Raw genomic sequence first — 18421 nt, 5'->3', positions numbered from 1 at the left:
TAATTTGATTCCCATGAAACAGTTCTTTTTTTTTTTTTTTTGAGAGGGAGTCTCGCTCTGTTGCCCAGGCTGGAGTGCAGTGGTGGGATCTTGGTCCACTGCAAGCTCTGCCTCCCGGGTTCAAGCAGTTCTCCTGCCTCAGCCTCCTGAGTAGCTGGGACTATAGGTGCAGGCTGCCACGCCCGGCTAGTTTTTTGTATTTTAGTAGAGACGGGGTTTCACCGTGTTTTCCAGGCTGGTCGTGAACTCCTGGGCTCAGGCAATTTGCCCGCCTCAGTCTCCCAAAGTGCTGGGATTACAGGCGTGAGCCACTGTGCCTGGCCATTTTTTTTTTTTTTTTTAAAACGAAAGGCCTCACATATTTATTACTGAACCCAGCCAACCAACGTGTTCATAACAGATTCAGAGAGGAAAACACGTCGAAATCTCCAGCTAGTGGTGACATTTTCAGCTTGATATGGTAACATGATCGTGACCTTCAGACAGCATAAATATGTGTGCCATCTCATGTGCAATTCCTTACAGACCCAGCTTGGTTCTTCTCCAATGTCTCCTTTTGGAGTTGTACCTGATTTTATTTCCAGTTTTCATCCGAATCCACTGGGGAATGGGACGATTTTGCTTTTGTTTCTTGGCCAGGAATCGCTTAATCCTGAAAGTCTTGTGAGAAGACATGGCGAGAAGCGGAGTCAAGAACACACCACGATGGCGGAGAAAGGAAGAGAGGCCATTTTTTTTTTTAAATAAAAAAAAAATTGAAAATACAGATAAAAGAAAACAAAATTACCTGTAATCTCCACTCATCCAGGTTAACTCTTGGTACCTTTTTGATGCGATTTCTTTGTCTTTTTAAATGCATGTTCTGTCTATTTATACTACAATAGGATAACCTCCTACACGTGCTTTGTAACTTACATCTTTTATTTTTTAACAGTTGAGGTGGGCTGGGTGCGGTGGCTCATACCTGTAATCCCAGCACCTTGGGCAGCCGAGGCAGGCAGATTGCCTGAGCTCAGGACTTAGAGACCACTCTGAGCAACATGGTAAAACCCTGTCTCTACTAAAATACAAAAAATTAGTAGTGGTACATGCCTGTAGTCTCAGCTGCTTGGGAGGCTGAGGCACGAGAATCACTTGAGCCCTGGAGGCGGACGAGGTTGCTTGAGTCCTGGAGGCGGAGTGAGCCAAGATTGCACTACCGCACTTCAGCTTGGGCTACAGGGTGAGATTCTGTCTCAAAAAATTAATTAATTAATTAAATAAATAAAATAAAAAAACAATTGAGGTGGATGTCTCCCTAGGGGTACCCCAGCAAGCCACAGGATAAAAAGCAGGCATCTTGCTGGAGGGTCACTGTTGCTCAGTAGAAATTGTTTTGTAATGTTTTTTGAAAACCACAAACATAGACATATTAGGGACTAGATACCACATTTGCATCAGGATTTTTTTTTCAACCAGTACAGTACATAACAAATAAATCTCTACCCTGAAGACCCTCTGGGGGTGTGAGAGCGCTCCTTGCTATTCTCAGGGTCAATGTACGGCAATCTGTGAAGGACTGACCGTATATCGCAAACATTTCCCCCGCCAGTAAATATTCTTCTTTTGTATAACTGTTGGCTGTTGCATCCATTCCATTATGTGGAGGTACCTTAATTTATCTATTGAGTCCTGTGATTAGTCTTATAGTTTGTTTCCAAATTTTTTTTTGTTACGATAGGTCCTATTCAGTTGACTTTGTGATTAGCTCTGAACACGCAATCTGGTGATTGCCTTAAGATAAATTGAATAATAAAAGTAACAATAGTAGCTACCATCGGTTGAATATTTATCATGAACTGTTGTCAGCACATTGTACATATTAACTCATTTAATCCTATGACGTAGGTATAGGGAAGCAAACTGAGGCTCAGAACCTCTGCCAGCTAGCTGTGGGCTTCCTTTGAGGCACAGGGGAGCTGGATGGGAGGGTCTGCATAGGACAGGGTGTGTCTGAGTCTCCAGGAAGGACAGCTGGACTTGGGCCAGTCTCACAGGTGGGAAGGCTGTCTTTCTGTGAGGATGGGTGACTTGTTGACCTTTGATGCTCAGAGCCCTGATGCAGCAGGAGTGAAATGATTCTCAAAGCCAAAGAAAACAAGAGTATCTTTGTCTTGGATTTTAGATCCTGGAACTGTAAGGTGGTAAGAAGGCTGTCTGACCCAGATTAAGTGATGTCATGGTATCATGTTGGGGTGTGGGCCTTCCTGTTGTCAATTATTTGGGATTTCATAGAGATTGAAGTCACGTGTGGATGACATGACTTCAGGATGTCCCATTAGAAGAGGAACATGGGGGTTGGGCGCGGTGGCTCACACCAGTAGTCCTGGCACTTTGGGAGGCTGAGGCAGGCGGATCATGAGGTCAGGAGTTGAGGACCAGCCTGACCAACGTGGTGAAACCCTGTGTCTACTAAAAATACAAAAATTAACAGGGTGTGGCGGCACACGCCTGTAATCCCAGCTACTTGGGAGGCTGAAGCAGGAGAAGTGCTTGAGCCCGGGAGGCAGAGGTTGTGGTGAGCTGAGATTGCGCTATTGCACTTCAGCCTGGGCAACAAGAATCAAACTGCGTCTCCAAAAAAAAAAAAAAGGGCCAGGCGCGGTGGTTCACACCTGTAATCCCAGCACTTTGGGAGGCCAAGGTGGGTGGATCACAAGGTCAGGAGATCGAGACCATCCTGGCTAACACGGTGAAACCCCATCTCTACTAAAAATACAAAAAAAATTAGCCGGGCGTGATGGCGGGCGCCTGTAGTCCCAGCTACTTGGGAGGCTGAGGCAGGAGAATGGTGTGAACCCGGAAGGCGGAGCTTGCAGTGAGCCGAGATTGCGCCAGGGCACTCCAGCCTGGGGGACAGAGCGAGACTCCGTCTCAAAAAAAAAAAAAAAAAAAAAGAGGAACATGGGAAAGAGCATGGGCTTTGGTGTCAGCAGAAGCATGTGTCCAGTTCCATGCTCTTCCCCTGTAGCTGTGTGACCCTGCTATCTGCATGGGGACTTGAGCCTCTCAGAATCTGTTACTGCATCTGGAAAATGGAAATCTGGACATGTCACTGCATCTGTAGTAACAACCAGGCCATTTTGTTGCTAGGTTTAAGTGACAGAAGGCATGTAAGGCACTCAGTCCAGATCATGGCACTTAGTAGGCCTGAGCACATTTGCTCCCACCTCAGTGACCTCCTTGTTAACACGACATCTCCTGACTTTGGGGCTGCAGAGCGATGCAGAGCACTGGCCAGTGTTGCCATGCGCCCAGGGTGCAGGGAGACCTGTCTTGAAGGTGTTCAAACGACTTTTGTCAGCCTCAGTGCCAGGGACTTTTGTTGCGTAGAGCAGTCACCGAATCCTATGGTGTGAAGAGAAATCGTTGGAGATGAGGGTGCAGGGGTGGAAGCTCTTATTTAAGAAGATGTGTTGTGGAGTAAGACTCAGACCCTCAGCTTCTATCTGGCCACAGAGTTTGGGACCAGCCTTTCGATGTCTTTTGGAAGATGCACATGGAATGCTTAGCCTTTGCTCTTCCCTGGAACCTGGCTTAGGCTTTGCACCTATCCCACCGTGTGGTTGGGGTGAGTGAGGACAACTTCTTTTTTTTTTTTTTTGAGACGGAGTCTCGCTCTGTCGCCCAGGCTGGAGTGCGGTGGCGCGATCTCGGCTCACTGCAAGCTCCGCCTCCCAGGTTCACGCCATTCTCCTGCCTCAGCCTCTCCGAGTAGCTGGGACTACAGGCGCCCGCCACCACGCTTAGCTAATTTTTTTGTATTTTTAGTAGTAGAGACGGGGTTTCACCGTGTTAGCCAGGATGGTCTCGATCTCCTGACCTCGTGATCTGCCCGCCTCGGCCTCCCAAAGTGCTGGGATTACAGGCGTGAGCCACCGCGCCCGGCCGAGGACAACTTCTTTTCCTCCAGAACATGGTTTCTCCATCTCAGCCCCATTGACATTTTGGGCTGGAGAACTCGCTGTTTTGGGAGGCTGTCCTGTGTGCGCTGTAGGATGTCCTGCAGCCTCCCTGGCCTCTGCCTGCCAGTAGCGCCCTCTCCCCCACAGACAAAAATGTCTCCAGATATTGGCAGATGTCCCCTAAAGGGCAAACTACCCTTGCTGTAGGTAATACTTGCTTTGAAGTACCGGTGCGGATGGCCTATGCCCTGGCAGTGTTACTAGGTGGGACTGGCTGTCCTGTCATTCTCATGGGATTGGCCTCATGCTGGTAGCTGACTTCCTCCCCGTGAGACCGTAGGTCTAAACTAACAAGGTTTACACATGTGACAAACATCCAGATTGCCAGGGCTTAAAAGAGGGTTCACATCGACTCCCTTCTCATTCACTGAGTCCTTTTTCGGGAGCTGTGGCCGAGTTTGTGCCACGTCTGGGCATCTAGGTGTCTCCTCCCTAGCGTTTTCACCCTCAGCTTTCTCCTCTGTAAAATGGGAGTAACTGATCCTTTTCCTGTCTGGGTGGGAAAGGAACCCTGTGTTAATGTGATTGATGGTGTGGTGCTAAGCTCTGCTGCAAGGGATGTGAAGTTGAGGGAAAGGTTTACCATTTATTAGGAGCTTTGAGACCAAGTTCCTTCCACACAAGAGATATGCCCTGTCAAAGGGAGATCCCATTACAAAGAGATTCACTGCCAAGGTCCCCCTCCCACTAGCTCCCTGGAGCAATTTTCAGCCTTTAGAGTGTTTAGAGGCCTCAGGGTGTGAAGCGAGAGAGAATGCCTTCCAGCCGGTGACGTTGAGAATCACAGGAAAGAGGCAGGAGAAGAAACCGACGTGAAGGGTGATGCCAGCCAGGGGTGAGTGGAGTGAGGCAGGGGTTGCTTTCTGAAAACTGGGATGTGCACACAGCTTATCAAGAGTACTTCACTTTGTGAGGCCAGAAAAGAGCTCCTGGCACAGTGTAGAGCAGACTTGGTCAGAACTTCAATCCTTGATTTTTTTGTTTTTTAACCCGAATTTCATCAGGTTTTTCTGAGACATCCACTGGACTGTCCTATACTGTGTGCTGGGCTCTCATTTTATCCTGACAAGTATTATGTTCATTTTGAAGACCTCATTTTAGCTAGATCAGTAGGGTGACTACAATTTACAATAATCTACTGTATATTTCAAAATAGCTAGAAGAGAGCGATTTGGTTCTAGCATAACGAAAAGAGAAATATTTAAGGTGATACATATCCCAAGTACATTGATTTGATCTTTACAAATTGTGTGAATGTATTAAATTACCACATGTGCCCCAAAACTGTGTTCTTGAAAAAATTATCACGCCCATTTTAGAGATGAGGCACAGAGAGGTGGAGGGACTTGCCCAGATCCAGGTATGTGGCTCTCCTTTAATCTCGCTTCTATTGCTTTGTGATCAGCGGCAACTTAGTAGCTTTCAAAGCTTGAATTTTCTTATGTGCCAAATGGGGCTAATAAATACCTTAGAGGATTGTGATCAAGATTCCGTGAAAAAATGTATGCAGCGCCCCCGGCAAGGTGCCTGGCATACAGAAAGTGCTCTGTACACACCAGCTGCTGTCATTATCATTGTTTCAACTACCAGTGATCATAAAGGACACCTGCTTTGATGAGCTTTTCCAGGAATATGGACTGGTCTGCCCTGATCTAATTGAATAATCTGTCTCAGGCCCTATTTGGTGAATACATGTTGGAGGTGCAGCTGCCAGGGAAGGGAGGGGTGTTACCTGGAGAGGACGGAGTCTGAAGTTCAGGAAGTACAGCAAGAGCCTTCCTCAGGGATGAAACATGTGACCTTATGGTCTGACTAGCCTCAAGCCAGCTGAGCTCACTGCCCTGCAACTTGGTAGTTAATGATTGCTCGTAAGAAGTTTAAAAGGATCATCCCCTCAAAGAATGTCCGAGTTGGAAAAGACCTTAGGGATGTTAGGCTAGGAAAGACAAATGGGTTCCAGTTTGTGTCCATCTTCAGATGATTGATATGAGTGACTGCTTGGGCCCGCATAGAAGGGATTCTCAGATCACTTGGGATGTCCTGGCTCAGCAGAAGGCTATGGTGGGATCAATTACTGATATCTGCCATGGCCACAAGAGAGGCAGGGAGTGGCACATATGCTGTTTATTTGCTGTCTTTGGCTACAGCTGAGGACACTGGGGCCCAAGACTTGCTTGCTTACTGGACGATCACCCAAGTCACTAAACCACAAAACTCTCTTGTGGAGGGAATCTGTTAAGAAGGTCTGATGATAGAGTTGCATCTTTGAGCAAGTGGTTTTTGCTTGATAGTCTTCAGAGAGGAGGCGCTGTCTTCAGAGAGCACGTTCTGTCTTTTGGCAATTGTGCCGGTTGGAACTTAGACCACTGAGGTGGGAAGGCCTTAGAAGCCCCTTTACGTGGGCTCTTCTCAACTGGGGCTGCACCTGAGAAGCTTTTGGAAAATACCAATTGGAGGCTCCCTCCCCAGACCAGTGGATTCTGGATATCTGGGTGGATGGACACCTCTTGCCCCCACTGGTGTTTTATTTTCCAAGCTCCTCATGTGTTGTTAATATGTAGCCAGGGTTGAGAACCACTGAGACCAAAACTCTTTGCAAACAGAGACCCAGAAAGGGAGAACATGATTGTCTATGGTTATGTAGGGCTAGTGGCACAAGGAGAAGGAAAACTAGGGGGAAAAGGGCCTTTATCAAATGCCACCCATATGCTAGTCTCTTTCACTTTCATGCCAAGATTCTAATTTTTTTTTTTTTAGACAGAGTCTCGCTCTGTCACCCAGGCTGGAGTGCAGTGGTGCGATCTTGGCTCACTGCAACCTCCGCCTTCTGGGCTCAAGTGATTCTCTTGCCTCAGCCTCCCGAGTATCTGGGAGTACAGGCTTGTGCCACCACACGTGGCTAAATTTTTTGTATTTTTAGTAGGGATGGGGTTTCACCATGTTGGCCAGGCTGGCCTTGCCCTCCTGACCTCAGGTGATCTGTCTGCCTTGGCCTCCCAAAGTGCTGGTGTGCCTGGCCCCCCCTTTTTTTTTTTTTTTTTTTGAGATAGGGTCTTCTTCTGTTGCCCAGCCTGGAGTGCAGTGGTGTGATCACAGCTCATTGCAGCCTCGACTTCCTGGGCTCAAGCGATCCTCCTACCTTACCCGCCTGAGTAGCTGGGACTACAGGTGTGTGCCACCTCTCCTGGGTAATTAAAAAATTTTTTTTTTTTTGTAGAAATGGGGGTCTCACTATGTTGCCACAGCTGGTCTTCAACTCCAGGGCTCAAGCGATCCTCCCGCCTTGGCCTCCCAAAGTGCTAGGAATATAGGTGCAAGCCACCTCTCCTGGCTTGCTTCTTTCCCGTAAATTGAGTTGTGTTATTCCACTGCTTAAAAGCCTACATGGCTTCATATCGCTCTTAGTATAAACCCAAACAGTGGCCTGCAAGACTCTGAACCTTAGATCAGGATGATCAGACCCCTTCCTCCCCTCCACCCTCCGACCTCATCCTGGCTACCCACTCCGTGTTCACAGACTGCAGTCACCTGGCTCTAGTACAACAGACACTCGAACCCACCCCGCCCGTCTCCCTCAGGGCCTGGTACTATCCTCCTCGCTCCTTCTTATCACTCAGGCCCTGCTATCCCATCATCCTCCTTCATTTCCTCCCATCCTACTCATTTCTGTCTGTCTCCCCACCTCTTGGATTATGAGTTCAGGGGAGTGGGACCCTGTATGTCTGATTTCCTTATGTGTAGGACACAGTGTGCCTCAAAAGCATGCTTGCTTGGTGAATGAATTGAAAGAACCACCCTGACATGGAGCTGGTGTTATCCACAGGTTGCAACGGACTGGACCTCCTCTTCCAGTCCCATATCACTTTTTTTTTTTTTTTAATTTTGAGACAGAGTCTCACTCTGTTGCCCAGGCTCAAATGCAGTGGCGATCTTGGTTTACTGCAACCTCTGCCTCCCAGGTTCAAGCGATTCTTGTGCCTCAGCCTCCCCAGTAGTTGGGACTACAGGCATGTGCCATTAAACCTAGCTAATTTTTGTGTTTTTGTAGAAACAAGGTTTCACCATGTTTGCCAGGCTGGTCTTGAACTCCTGGACTTAAGTGATCTTCCCGCCTCGGCATCCCAAAGTGGTGGGATTGCAGGCATGAGCCATTGTACCTGGCCCAATATGACTTCTTATTATCTCATAATATTCTTACCTTTTGCAGTGACAGCCCCAAATTGTGTGTGTGTGTGTGTGTGTGTGTGTGTGTGTGTGTGTTTGGGGTGGGGATCATAATAATCCTGCAGGTGGGGTTTAGCTCACTCTGGTGAAAAGAGCACAGATCTTTTGATTTGGGTTTGAATCCGAGCACTGCCTCTTACTAAGCTGTGTGATCTTGGGACATTGCTAACCTCTGTGAGGTTCAGTTTTTCTTGGCTGCAAAATGTAAGCACAATACTAATAAGTAACTGACAGATGCTGTGCTTGTGCCAGACACTGTACCCAGTGCTTTGTGTGTGTTGGCTGAGTGAATCCTCATGACACTCTAAGAGGTAGGTCTCTTCTCTTCTTGCTTTCATTTTACAGGAGAGGAAAATGAGATTCAGAGAAGCTAAGCAACCAGCCTGAGGCCACACAGCCAATCAGTTGAGAGTCAGAGTTCAAGCCTAGGCTGCTTGGTGCTAGAGTCAGAGTGTTAGGTAGGACTTTATGAAATCATGCCCACAGGCCCCGGAACAGGTAGTGGTGCAGAGATACTTGGTAAACCATAGTTACCCCTCCCCCTTTGACATTTACCCTCCTGGTGACATTTAAGTTTTCTGACTGTTTTGTTGGCAAGTTGGTGACAAAAGTACCAATTTCCTGCCTGCTCACTTCCAAACACAGCTTCTGTTGATGAGAACTAAGGGAGAACAACTTTTCAGGCCAGGGGTGTGCATGGTGTTTTGGGTCTTGGTGCTCAGGAAGTGTGGGCACTCCCTTAAATTTTTTAAATGGGCAAATGAGTGCATTTTCCCATTAAAAATTTTTTTTTTTTTTGAGACAGAGTCTCGCTCTGTCACCCAGGCTGGAGTGCGGTGGTGCCATCTCAGCTCACTGCATCCTCTGCTTCCCGGGCTCAAGTGATTCTCGTGCCTCAGCCTCCCGAGTAGATGGGATTACAGGAGGCTGCCGCCACACCTGGCTAGTTTTTGTATTTTTAGTAGAGACGGGGTTTCACCATGTTGGCCAGGATGGTCTGGAACTCCTGACCTCAAGTGATCTGCCCACCTCGGCCTCCCAAAATGCTGGGATTACAGGCGTGAGCCACCACGCCTGGCCTCACTCCCTTAAATTTTTAAAATGGGTAAATGGGTGCATTTTCCCACTTAAAACATTTTCTGCTTCAAATCCTTATTGAGCACTTACTTTGTGCTATAGGCATCGTGACTGTGATCACAAAAACCCCAAGAAAACAAGAAAACAAAACCAGTAATTGACTGTCCTGTCACTCCCAACTCGTCAATCCTTTGCTTTTCCATAACTGGTTACCTGGGTGCTTTTCTTCATTGCGGTTATTTTATTTATTTATTTATTTATTTATTTATTTATTTATTTATTTATTTTTGAGACGGAGTCTCGCTCTGTCGCCCAGGCTGGAGTGCAGTGGCGCGATCTCGGCTCGCTGCAAGCTCCGCCTCCCGGGGTCACGCCATTCTCCTGCCTCAGCCTCTCCGAGTAGCTAGGACTACAGGCACCCGCCACCACGCCCGGCTAATTTTTTGTATTTTTAATAGAGACGGGGTTTCACCGTGGTCTCGATCTCCTGACCTCGTGATCCGCCCGCCTCGGCCTCCCAAAGTGCTGGGATTACAAGCGTGAGCCACCGCGCCCGGCCCATTGCGATTATTTTTTATTGGAAATGCAGGTTTGTGACTGTGGTGGGCCTGAGGTCAGGTCACCTCGCTGAGGCGAGTTTCCTGGGTGGCTTTGCCCTGTTTTGATAAACAGAAGAATGAGCAGCTGGAGCTGCATTTCAAGTGGCTGCTTTAGTTGAGGCAGGTCTCAGTGTTTATGTGACACTGAGCAGCTTCAAAATGAGCTTGGTCATTTAAGAAAGTTTATTTTTTTCCTAGTTAGGTAACAGTGGTGTAACAACATTAAAAGAAATGTAGAAACTAGAGAAAGGAAAAAAAAAAAGCCCTTTATCCCCCATCACAAAACTATTATAATTTCAAAGTAGTTACAAGTACGATGTATTCCAGGTGGCTTCTTATTTAAAATAATTATATTCACAGAGCAGGGACCGTTTCAGATCCTTTAATGCTGAAAGGCTAAATAAAGAGAACTTTTTATTTTTTCCATGTTAATACATGGATGATATAAACCATGATGTTTAATAGCTACAGAATACTGCATGAAGTGGATGTACTATAATTCATTTGGCCTTTTTTGTATTTAGAGATTTAAGCAGTAGCCAATTTTTCACCATTACAAGTGGTGCAAGGACCAATATCTTCATGAATACAGCATTTTCTGTGAAGCAGAAAGTCTTTCTTCAGGATTAATTTCCAGATATCTTTCTGATATTAGACACGTACCACTTGCTTAATAACGTTCCAAAAGGAATTCGTTGTTTACATTGCTATTAGAACATATGAGATTGCCTGTTTCATTACATCCATCCCAGCACTGGGTACTATCATTTAAAAAAAAAGATTTTAAGTTTATTTATTTAGTTATTTATTTGAGACAGAGTTTTGCTTGTCTCCCAGGCTGGAGTGCTGTGGCACGATCTGGGTTCACTGCAACGTCCGCCTCCCATGTTCAAGTGATTCTTCTGCCTCAGCCTTCCAAAGAGCTGGGATTATAGGCGCCTGCCACCATGCCCAGCTAATTTTTTTATTTTTAGTAAAGATGTGCTGCAATCAGGCTGGTCTCGAACTCCTGACCACAGATGATCCACCCACCTTGGCTCCTCAAAGTGCTGGGATTACAGGCGTGAGCCACCGTGCCCAGCCAATATTTTAAATTTAATATTTGCATTTGCACACATGCCAACTGGGCTGCATGGTGGCTGCCTCACACCACTTTTTGTCCGTGTGTGTGACTCACATAGAGCCTGTTTTCTGTGATCCTTTTTTAAAAAATAATTACATTTTTTTAATGCTCAGGGAAAATGTCAAATAATTGTTTATGTTTTGTACTGAAATCTGCACTTGTCTGGTGGTACCCAGAAAAACTCTTTTTTTTTTTGAGACGGAGTCTCGCTCTGTCACCCAGGCTGGAGTGCGGTGGCGTGATCTCGGCTCACTGCAAGCTCCGCCTCCCGGGTTCACGCCATTCTCCTGCCTCAGCCTCCCCTAGTAGCTGGGACTACAGGCGCCCGCCATCACGCCCGGCTAATTTTTTGTATTTTTAGTAGAGACGGGGTTTCACCGTGGTCTCGATCTCCTGACCTCGTGATCCGCCCGCCTCGGCCTCCCAAAGTGCTGGGATTACAAGCGTGAGCCACTGTGCCGGGCCTAAAAACTCTTTAACTGTAGCCAGAAACCAGCTGAGCCTAGTTGTATATAACCTGACTGCAAAGGTCATCAGGTGCACTCATTTTATTTTTAGAGCTGTATTTTAGCTCTAATGTGATTGTTGGGTGAACACTTGCAGAATGAAATATGACTGACACCTACTAGCTGTCTACACATTCCTGGTTATATCTTAGGAAGGCAGTGTGTGCTAGCACCTTGGGGAGACAATGTTGAGTTCAAATGCTAGTTTTGCCCCTTGCACCAATACCTTGATCAAATTCCTCTCCTGCTTCCTCCCTACCCTTTCTTCAACTTCACACGTTAGTTTCTTTACTTGTAAATTGGGTTGATAGTGGGCTGCTGTCAGAATTGAGGACATCGTTTTGTCAAGGATTTTGCATACAGGAAGTCATGGTGACAGCGGTTATTACTGTTGTCCTGAGGAGTGGGAACAGGAGAGGAGGAAAACAGGCTGGTCCAGGCGTCTTTCCTTAAAGGAGGCCTCAGCTTAGTTGGAGAGGTAGATGGGCTGGTCAGAGTTTCAAGTCATAGGCAGTGCAGGCCTCAAAGGAACAGCCAGGACTTGAGAAGAGAATCAGGCCGAGTGAGTAACTGTTGCTGCTGTGGGGGTGAATGTTAGGAGCCTAGGCCTGCAGTGGGGAAGACTCATTTGGGGTACAGTGAGGGGTCTTGCTGGGCAGATGCAGGGTGTTTGCAGCAAGGTAGGCTGGGGCTGGACTTGGAGGATGCCTGCGTGATTTAGACTCTGTCTTGTAGAGAATGAAGTATCATGGAAGGATTTTCTTTTCATGTTGTAAATGTTAATCATTTTATTGTTTTGTTGCATTTTTGATGGTAATATAAAAATACCAGCTTTGCTGAGATATAATTTACATATGGTAAAATTCACCCATTTAGAAAGTTTACAGTTCAAAGCTGGGCGCAGTGGCTCATGCCTGTAATCTCAGCACGTTGGGAGGCTGAGGTGGGTGGATCACTTGAGGTCAGGAGTTCAAGATCAGCCTGGCCAACATGATGAAACCCCGTCTCTACTAAAAATACGAAAATTAGCTGGGTATGGTGGTGGGTGCCTCTAATGCCACCTGCTTGGGAGGCTGAGGCTGGAGAATCACTTGAACCTGGGAGATGGAGGTTGCAGTGAGCAGAGATCACGCCACTGCACTCCAGCCTGGACGACCAAGTGAGACTCCATCTTAAAAAGAAAAAAGCATACAGTTCAATTGTTTTTAGTATATTCAGAATTGTGCAACCATCACTGCTGTCTAGTTCCAGAATATTTTCATTACTCACAAAAGAACCCCATGCCCACGACTGCTCACTCCTGATTTCTCCCTCCCCCACCTCCTGGCAACCACCAATTTGCTTCCTGTTTCTGTGAGTTTACCTGCTCTATGTATTTCATGTGAGTAGAATCATACACTGTGTGTCCTTTTGATTCTGGCTATTTCGCCTAGCAGTGTTTTCAAAGTCCATCCGTATTGGAGCAGGTATCACTGCTTTGTTCTTTTTTTATGGCTGAAATTTCATCACAGAGAGATACCACGTTTTGTTTATCCTTTTATGAGCTGATGGTCGTTTGGGTCATTTCTACTTTTTGGCTGTTGTGAGTGACACTGCTATGAACGTTTGTCTACCAGTGTTTGTGTGGCCATGGGTTTTCAATGTGGGGGGATTTTGAACTGGGGAGTGGTGTTTGGAGCTTTTGGGCGGGGTGGGCTGTTAGGAGCCTGTGTGTGTGTCTGCCCTTACTGGGCTGGGTTTAGGGCAAGCTTTATGTGCTTCCTTTCTTTTAAGGGACTCTCTGAGACAGGGTTATTATCCCCTTTTTGCAGATGAGGGCACTCAGGCGCAGTGAGGTTAAATAAGCTGCATGGCTAGACTGGCAGATCGCAGCCCTGTCCGGCTCTTAGCCAGCTTGCAGCCACCTGCCCCCGCTGGGCCAGGCGATTGCAGTGGTCTTGGCTGGGAGGGGCCCAGAGGCTGTGTGGTGCTGGAGAGAGGCAGCAGGCTGGACCTGGATGGGGTAGGCTGAGTGGTTGTGGGATAAGAGGAGATGTTTCAGAGGCAGTACCCACAGGACCGCTGTGATGGGAGAAACAAGACTTCGAGTTAGGAGAGTGGGTCAGACTCTTGGTGCAGCCTATGTGACCTTGGGCTGATCTTGTCTCTTTTGAGCATCACTTTCCTCATCTGGAACCTGGGGCTCTTCTGGCTTCCTGCCTCTCTCAAGGGTGATTCGGGAGGAAGAGCGGGAGAGAGAGAGAGAGAGGGAGAGGATGGGGGTGAGAGAGGTGGAGTGGGAAAGGAGGGCAGAACCTGCTAGAACCTGCAGAGCTCATAATCTAGGGGCGGGGAGGGACAAGCAGCAGGTGCAGGCAGGTGTGGGAAGGAGTAGCTTGGTCATCTGGATGGACATCCCTGCCCATTCAGAGGAGCTCTGAACCCTGCAAAAGCTCCCACCTGGAGGCCAATGAGCTAGCTGGTTATAATCCAGAGACTGTCAGTTTTTCCTAGTACATATTTGAACTTGAGCCTTTGTTTCTGCAAAGAGTCTGGTGTTGACCCACACGGTGTCAGCAGCCCCCTTCCAACCCCTGGCACACCCCTCCCTCATTCCCACTGGGCATTACCTTAAAACCAGTGAGGCCTTTCTGGGTCTTAGAGGTCGCCCAGTGTCCTTGCCTATCTGGGTCTGTCTCTGTTCAAGTGGCAAGGCGGACCATCCCCTTTATCACTGACTTGCAGCTTGCCTGGGTTTTGTAAAAAGCTTGTCATTGCCAGTTAGAAAAAAAAGACAGAAACCTCCCCTTTGGCATTGGTATCGTGATGACTTGCTCTTGTTCTGACGCTATTTTGCTGGCTTGTTATGAGTCAGTCATTTTTTTAATGAAATGAATATCTTTGTCTTAATATGAAGCTAGGCATATGTGATAAAGGTTAGATGATTTTTCAAATATGAAATCAGAATTCTACCCGTACTCCCAAATTAGAGAGCAGTCTGATGTGTTCCCCTTTACTGTGACCAATGGCTCCATAGGGGACCTAGGTGTGAGGCCTTTTTCTTTTTTTTTTTTTTGAGACGGAGTCTGGCTCTGTCGCCCAGGCTGGAGTGCAGTGGCGCAATCTCGGCTCACTGCAAGCTCCGCCTCCCCAGTTCACGCCATTCTCCTGCCTCAGCCTCCCGAGTAGCTGGGACTACAGGTGCCCGCCACCATGCCTGGCTAATTTTTTTTTTTTTTTTTTTTTTTTTTAGTAGAGACGGGTTTTCACCGTGTTAGCCAGGTTGGTCTCCATCTCCTGACCTCGTGATCCGCCTGCCTCGGCCTCCCAAAGTGCTGGGATTACAGGCGTGAGCCACCGCGCCCGGCCAGGCCTTTTCCTTTTTTTTTTTTTTTTTTCCTCACTCTGTCACCCAGGCTGTAGTGCAGTGGCGCAATCTTGGTGCAACCTCCATCTCCCAGGTTCAAGCGATTCTTGTGCCTCAGCCTCCCGAGTAGCTGGGATTACAAGCATGTGCCATCACACCTGGCTAATTGTTGTATTTTTAGCAGAGATGGGGTTTCACCATGTTGGCCAGGGTGATCTTGAACTCCAGACCTCAAGTGATCTGCCCACCTCCCAGAATGCTGGGATTACAGGCGTGAGCCACCGCACCCGGCTGAGGCCTTTTTCTTCTGTGCGTTCCTGCTGTCTCTTCCCTCCAGGCAGCAGCAAGCTGGTAGGAGCTGTACTTGTGAGTTGACATTATGACGTACAGTCACTGGTCACTTATAAAACTGGTCAGGCCCAGAGCAGGAAGGGTCATTGAGGGTCATCTGATGCAAACCGTTTACTTTAGAGATGTTGAAACCAAGGCCCAGAGAGGGGAAGTGACTCGCCGAGACCACACAGCTAGTATCACTGTGAGCCCAGGTTCCTGGCTCCAGTTCCTGGTTCTTCCTGCCCTCTTCTTCCCGACAGTAAAGATACAGTGGTGAGCACACAGGGTGTTCAGTAACGTGTCTATTTTTGACCTGTTTTTAGTGGAGGCTGAATTGGGCTTTTATGGTTGAGTTCTGACACGTGCCAGATGATCTGCTGGAGGGAAATCTGTTACTTCTGGGGAAGAGTTGAAGGTGTCTTCTGAACTCCGGAATCTGTTTTGAGGGGAGGCTGAGCCCATGCCTGGACCCTTAGGGGTATCTGCTGTCAGATGTTCCACACCTTTCACCCCAATTTATTTATTTATTTTTTGAGACAGAGTCTCGCTCTGTGGCCCAGGCTGGAGTGCAGTGGTGTGATCTTGGCTCACCGCAACCTCCGCCTCCCAGGTTCAAGCGATTCTCCTGCCTCAGTCTCCCAAGTAGCTGGGATTACAGGCATGCGCCACCACGCCCGGCTAATTTTTGTATTTTTCGTAGAGGTGGGGTTTCACCATTTTGGCCAGGCTGGTGTAGAACTCCTGATCTCAGGTGATCCACCCACCTCGGCTTCCCAACATGCTAGGGTTACAGTCGTGAGCCACCACGCCCGGCCACACCCCTGTTTATTGCATTTGCGTCTAATAGAGAAATTAACCCAGTAACCAAATGAATTATTGTTAGCAAAACTGGGGGGTGGGTTGGGAAAGGAAAGTAGTTCCTTCTATAGTAAAACTTGCTGATATTTTGTTCAAAGTCATTGTCTTACTCATCCTTGTATAAGATAAGTCACACAATGAGTGGTATCAGGGTTGCAGGGTTTCCCCCTGTGAGGACACAATGGGATGAACCGTGTGTGGGATGGTCTGTTAAAGAAAAACAAGAAGCCATGTGTTGGAAACAACCTAAGTATTGAGTGGTGGAGGATTGCTGAAATTGTGGACTGCTATGCAGTCATTACCAATGCACTGAAAAAATGTTCCATGATATGGCAGGATGTTTATGCTATAAGAAATTTAAAGACGCGAGCTTCAAAGTAAAGTATAAACCTAATTTGGTCAAACAGGCTGGGCGCAGTGGCTCACGCCTGTAATCCTAGCACTTTGGGAGGCCGAGGCAGGTGGGTCGTTGGAGGTCAGGAGTTCGAGACCAGCCTGGCCAGTATGGCGAGACCCCATCTCTACTAAAAATACAAAAACTATCTGGGTGTGGTGGCTCATGTCTGTAATCCCAGCTACTCAGGGGGCTAAGGCAGGAGAATCACTTGAACCTGGGAGGCGGAGGGTGTAGTGAGCCGAGACTGTGCCACTGCACTCCAGCCTGGGCAATAGAGCGAGGCTCCGCCTCAAAAAAAAAAAAAAAGGTTAAACAAACAAACCTTAGACTTGAAGCCGTGCTTTATATGGATAATACCTGGGCCAAGTCTGGGCTCTGCCACGTAACTGCTGTGTGCCCCTGGGCAAGTCATTGGATCTTTCCAAGTTCAGGCTTCTCAGCTGTTAAGTGGGACTAGTACCTTATCTCTTTGGGTTGTCGTGAGAATTAAATGAGCTATCTGGGCTTTCAGAGAAAGGGCTTCATGTGCTGTGGCTCTGATCAGACCAACCAAGTTATCTACTGCTCTGAGCCATCAAGGCCCCCCATGCCTGTTGGATACTGTTAAGTTATTTAGGTTGGCATGTAGTGCAGCGTTTCTGGACATACATACTCTGGGGACTCCCCATCCCAAATTCCTTACAGTCTCTCCAGTGTGCCACACCCTGTCTTGCCACTAGGTCCTTGCATGTGATAGAGTAACTCTTGTATCTCTGTCTCCCTAAATAGACTGGGTTCCCCAAGGACATCGTGCCACAGGGCCTGGCAACCCAGTAGGTGCTCAGTAATTTTTTTTTTTTTTTCTGAGGCAGAGTCTAGCTCTGTCGCCCAGGCTGGAGTGCAGTGGTGTGATCTCGGCTCACTGCAACCTCCCACTCCCAGCTTCAAGCAGTCCTCTTGCCTCAGCCTCCCGAGTAGCTGGGATTACAGGTGGGCGCCACCATGCCCGGCTAATTTTTTATATTTTTAGTAGAGACAGGGTTTCGCCATGTTGGCCAGGCTGGTCTCAAACTCCTGACCTCAAGTGATCCGCCTGTCTCAGCCTCCCAAAGTGCTGGGATTACAGGTGTGAACCACTATGCGGCCCATTAGGTGCTCAGTAATTGGTTGAATGAATTGAAAACATGGGACTTGAGTTAGGCTTTTATTATTATTACTGTTTTTTGAGGCGGAGTCTCACTGTGTCACCCAGTCTGGGAGTGCAGTGGCGTGATCTTGGCTCACTGCAACCTCCGCCTCCTGGGTTCAAGCGATTCTCCTGTCTTAGCTTCTTGAGTAGCTGGGATTACAGGTGCGCCACCACGCCTGGGTAATTTTTGTAATTTTAGTAGAGACAGGGTTTCACCGTGGTCTCGATCTCCTGACCTTGTGATCCGCCCGCCTCGGCCTCCCAAAGTGCTGGGACTACAAGCATGAGCCACCGCGCCCGGCCTGGAGATAGGGTTTTTCTGTGTGGCTCAGGCTGGACTCGAATACCTGAGCCCAAGTCATCCTTCCGCTTCAGTCAACTGAGTAGCTGGGATTACAGGCGCACTGTCCCTCCCAGCAAGTTGGGTCTTTAAATAAAGAGTGGGGTTTGGTAAGCAGGGTGGGTGCACTGTTCTAGGAGGTGGGCAGGGGTCAATGGTGGTCCCTACTGCCTGTTCAGGGACCAGGGCCCCTGGGCAAAGGCAGAGATAACAATGGCACAATCTGCCTTTCAGCTTTCATTGTCATGCGGGAGTCACCATGCTTTGTAAGTCATTTAATCTATAAGACTTGATTAGTTTTGCTACCTTTCATAGCTCGGGGCTGTGTGTGCCTGTTTGTAAGAGAGATCCATCCAGATCAAGCCTGTGCAGCAATAATGTATGTGCACAAGGCCTCTTGTGTTGTGCTGATGGTAAGATAGGAGCTGGACTTGGAGGCAGGAGGT

General features: G+C 47.8%; 2 protein-coding genes across 3 annotated transcripts in view; one reads left to right on the top strand and one right to left on the bottom strand.

Annotated features, from left to right (window-relative positions):
• PTPRJ (protein tyrosine phosphatase receptor type J) overlaps window positions 1-18421 on the top strand; it is a 192263-nt gene that overhangs the window by 14949 nt on the left and 158893 nt on the right. The window lies entirely within an intron of this gene.
• Window positions 352-738, bottom strand: LOC129484131 (large ribosomal subunit protein eL39). Its single transcript, XM_055281535.2, has one exon. The coding sequence runs from the start codon at window positions 673-675 to the stop codon at window positions 520-522; it is 156 nt and encodes a 51-aa protein (XP_055137510.1). The 5' UTR covers window positions 676-738; the 3' UTR covers window positions 352-519.

This window comes from Symphalangus syndactylus, chromosome 6 (genome assembly GCF_028878055.3).
Source record: "Symphalangus syndactylus isolate Jambi chromosome 6, NHGRI_mSymSyn1-v2.1_pri, whole genome shotgun sequence".
Classification (NCBI taxonomy): Eukaryota; Metazoa; Chordata; class Mammalia; order Primates; family Hylobatidae; genus Symphalangus; species Symphalangus syndactylus.
This window is presented reverse-complemented; position numbering and strand designations above follow the sequence as displayed.

Bases quoted from the DNA above. Each gene is read 5' to 3' on its own strand.
- LOC129484131 (XM_055281535.2), bottom strand. From the start codon at position 675: ATGTCTTCTCACAAGACTTTCAGGATTAAGCGATTCCTGGCCAAGAAA.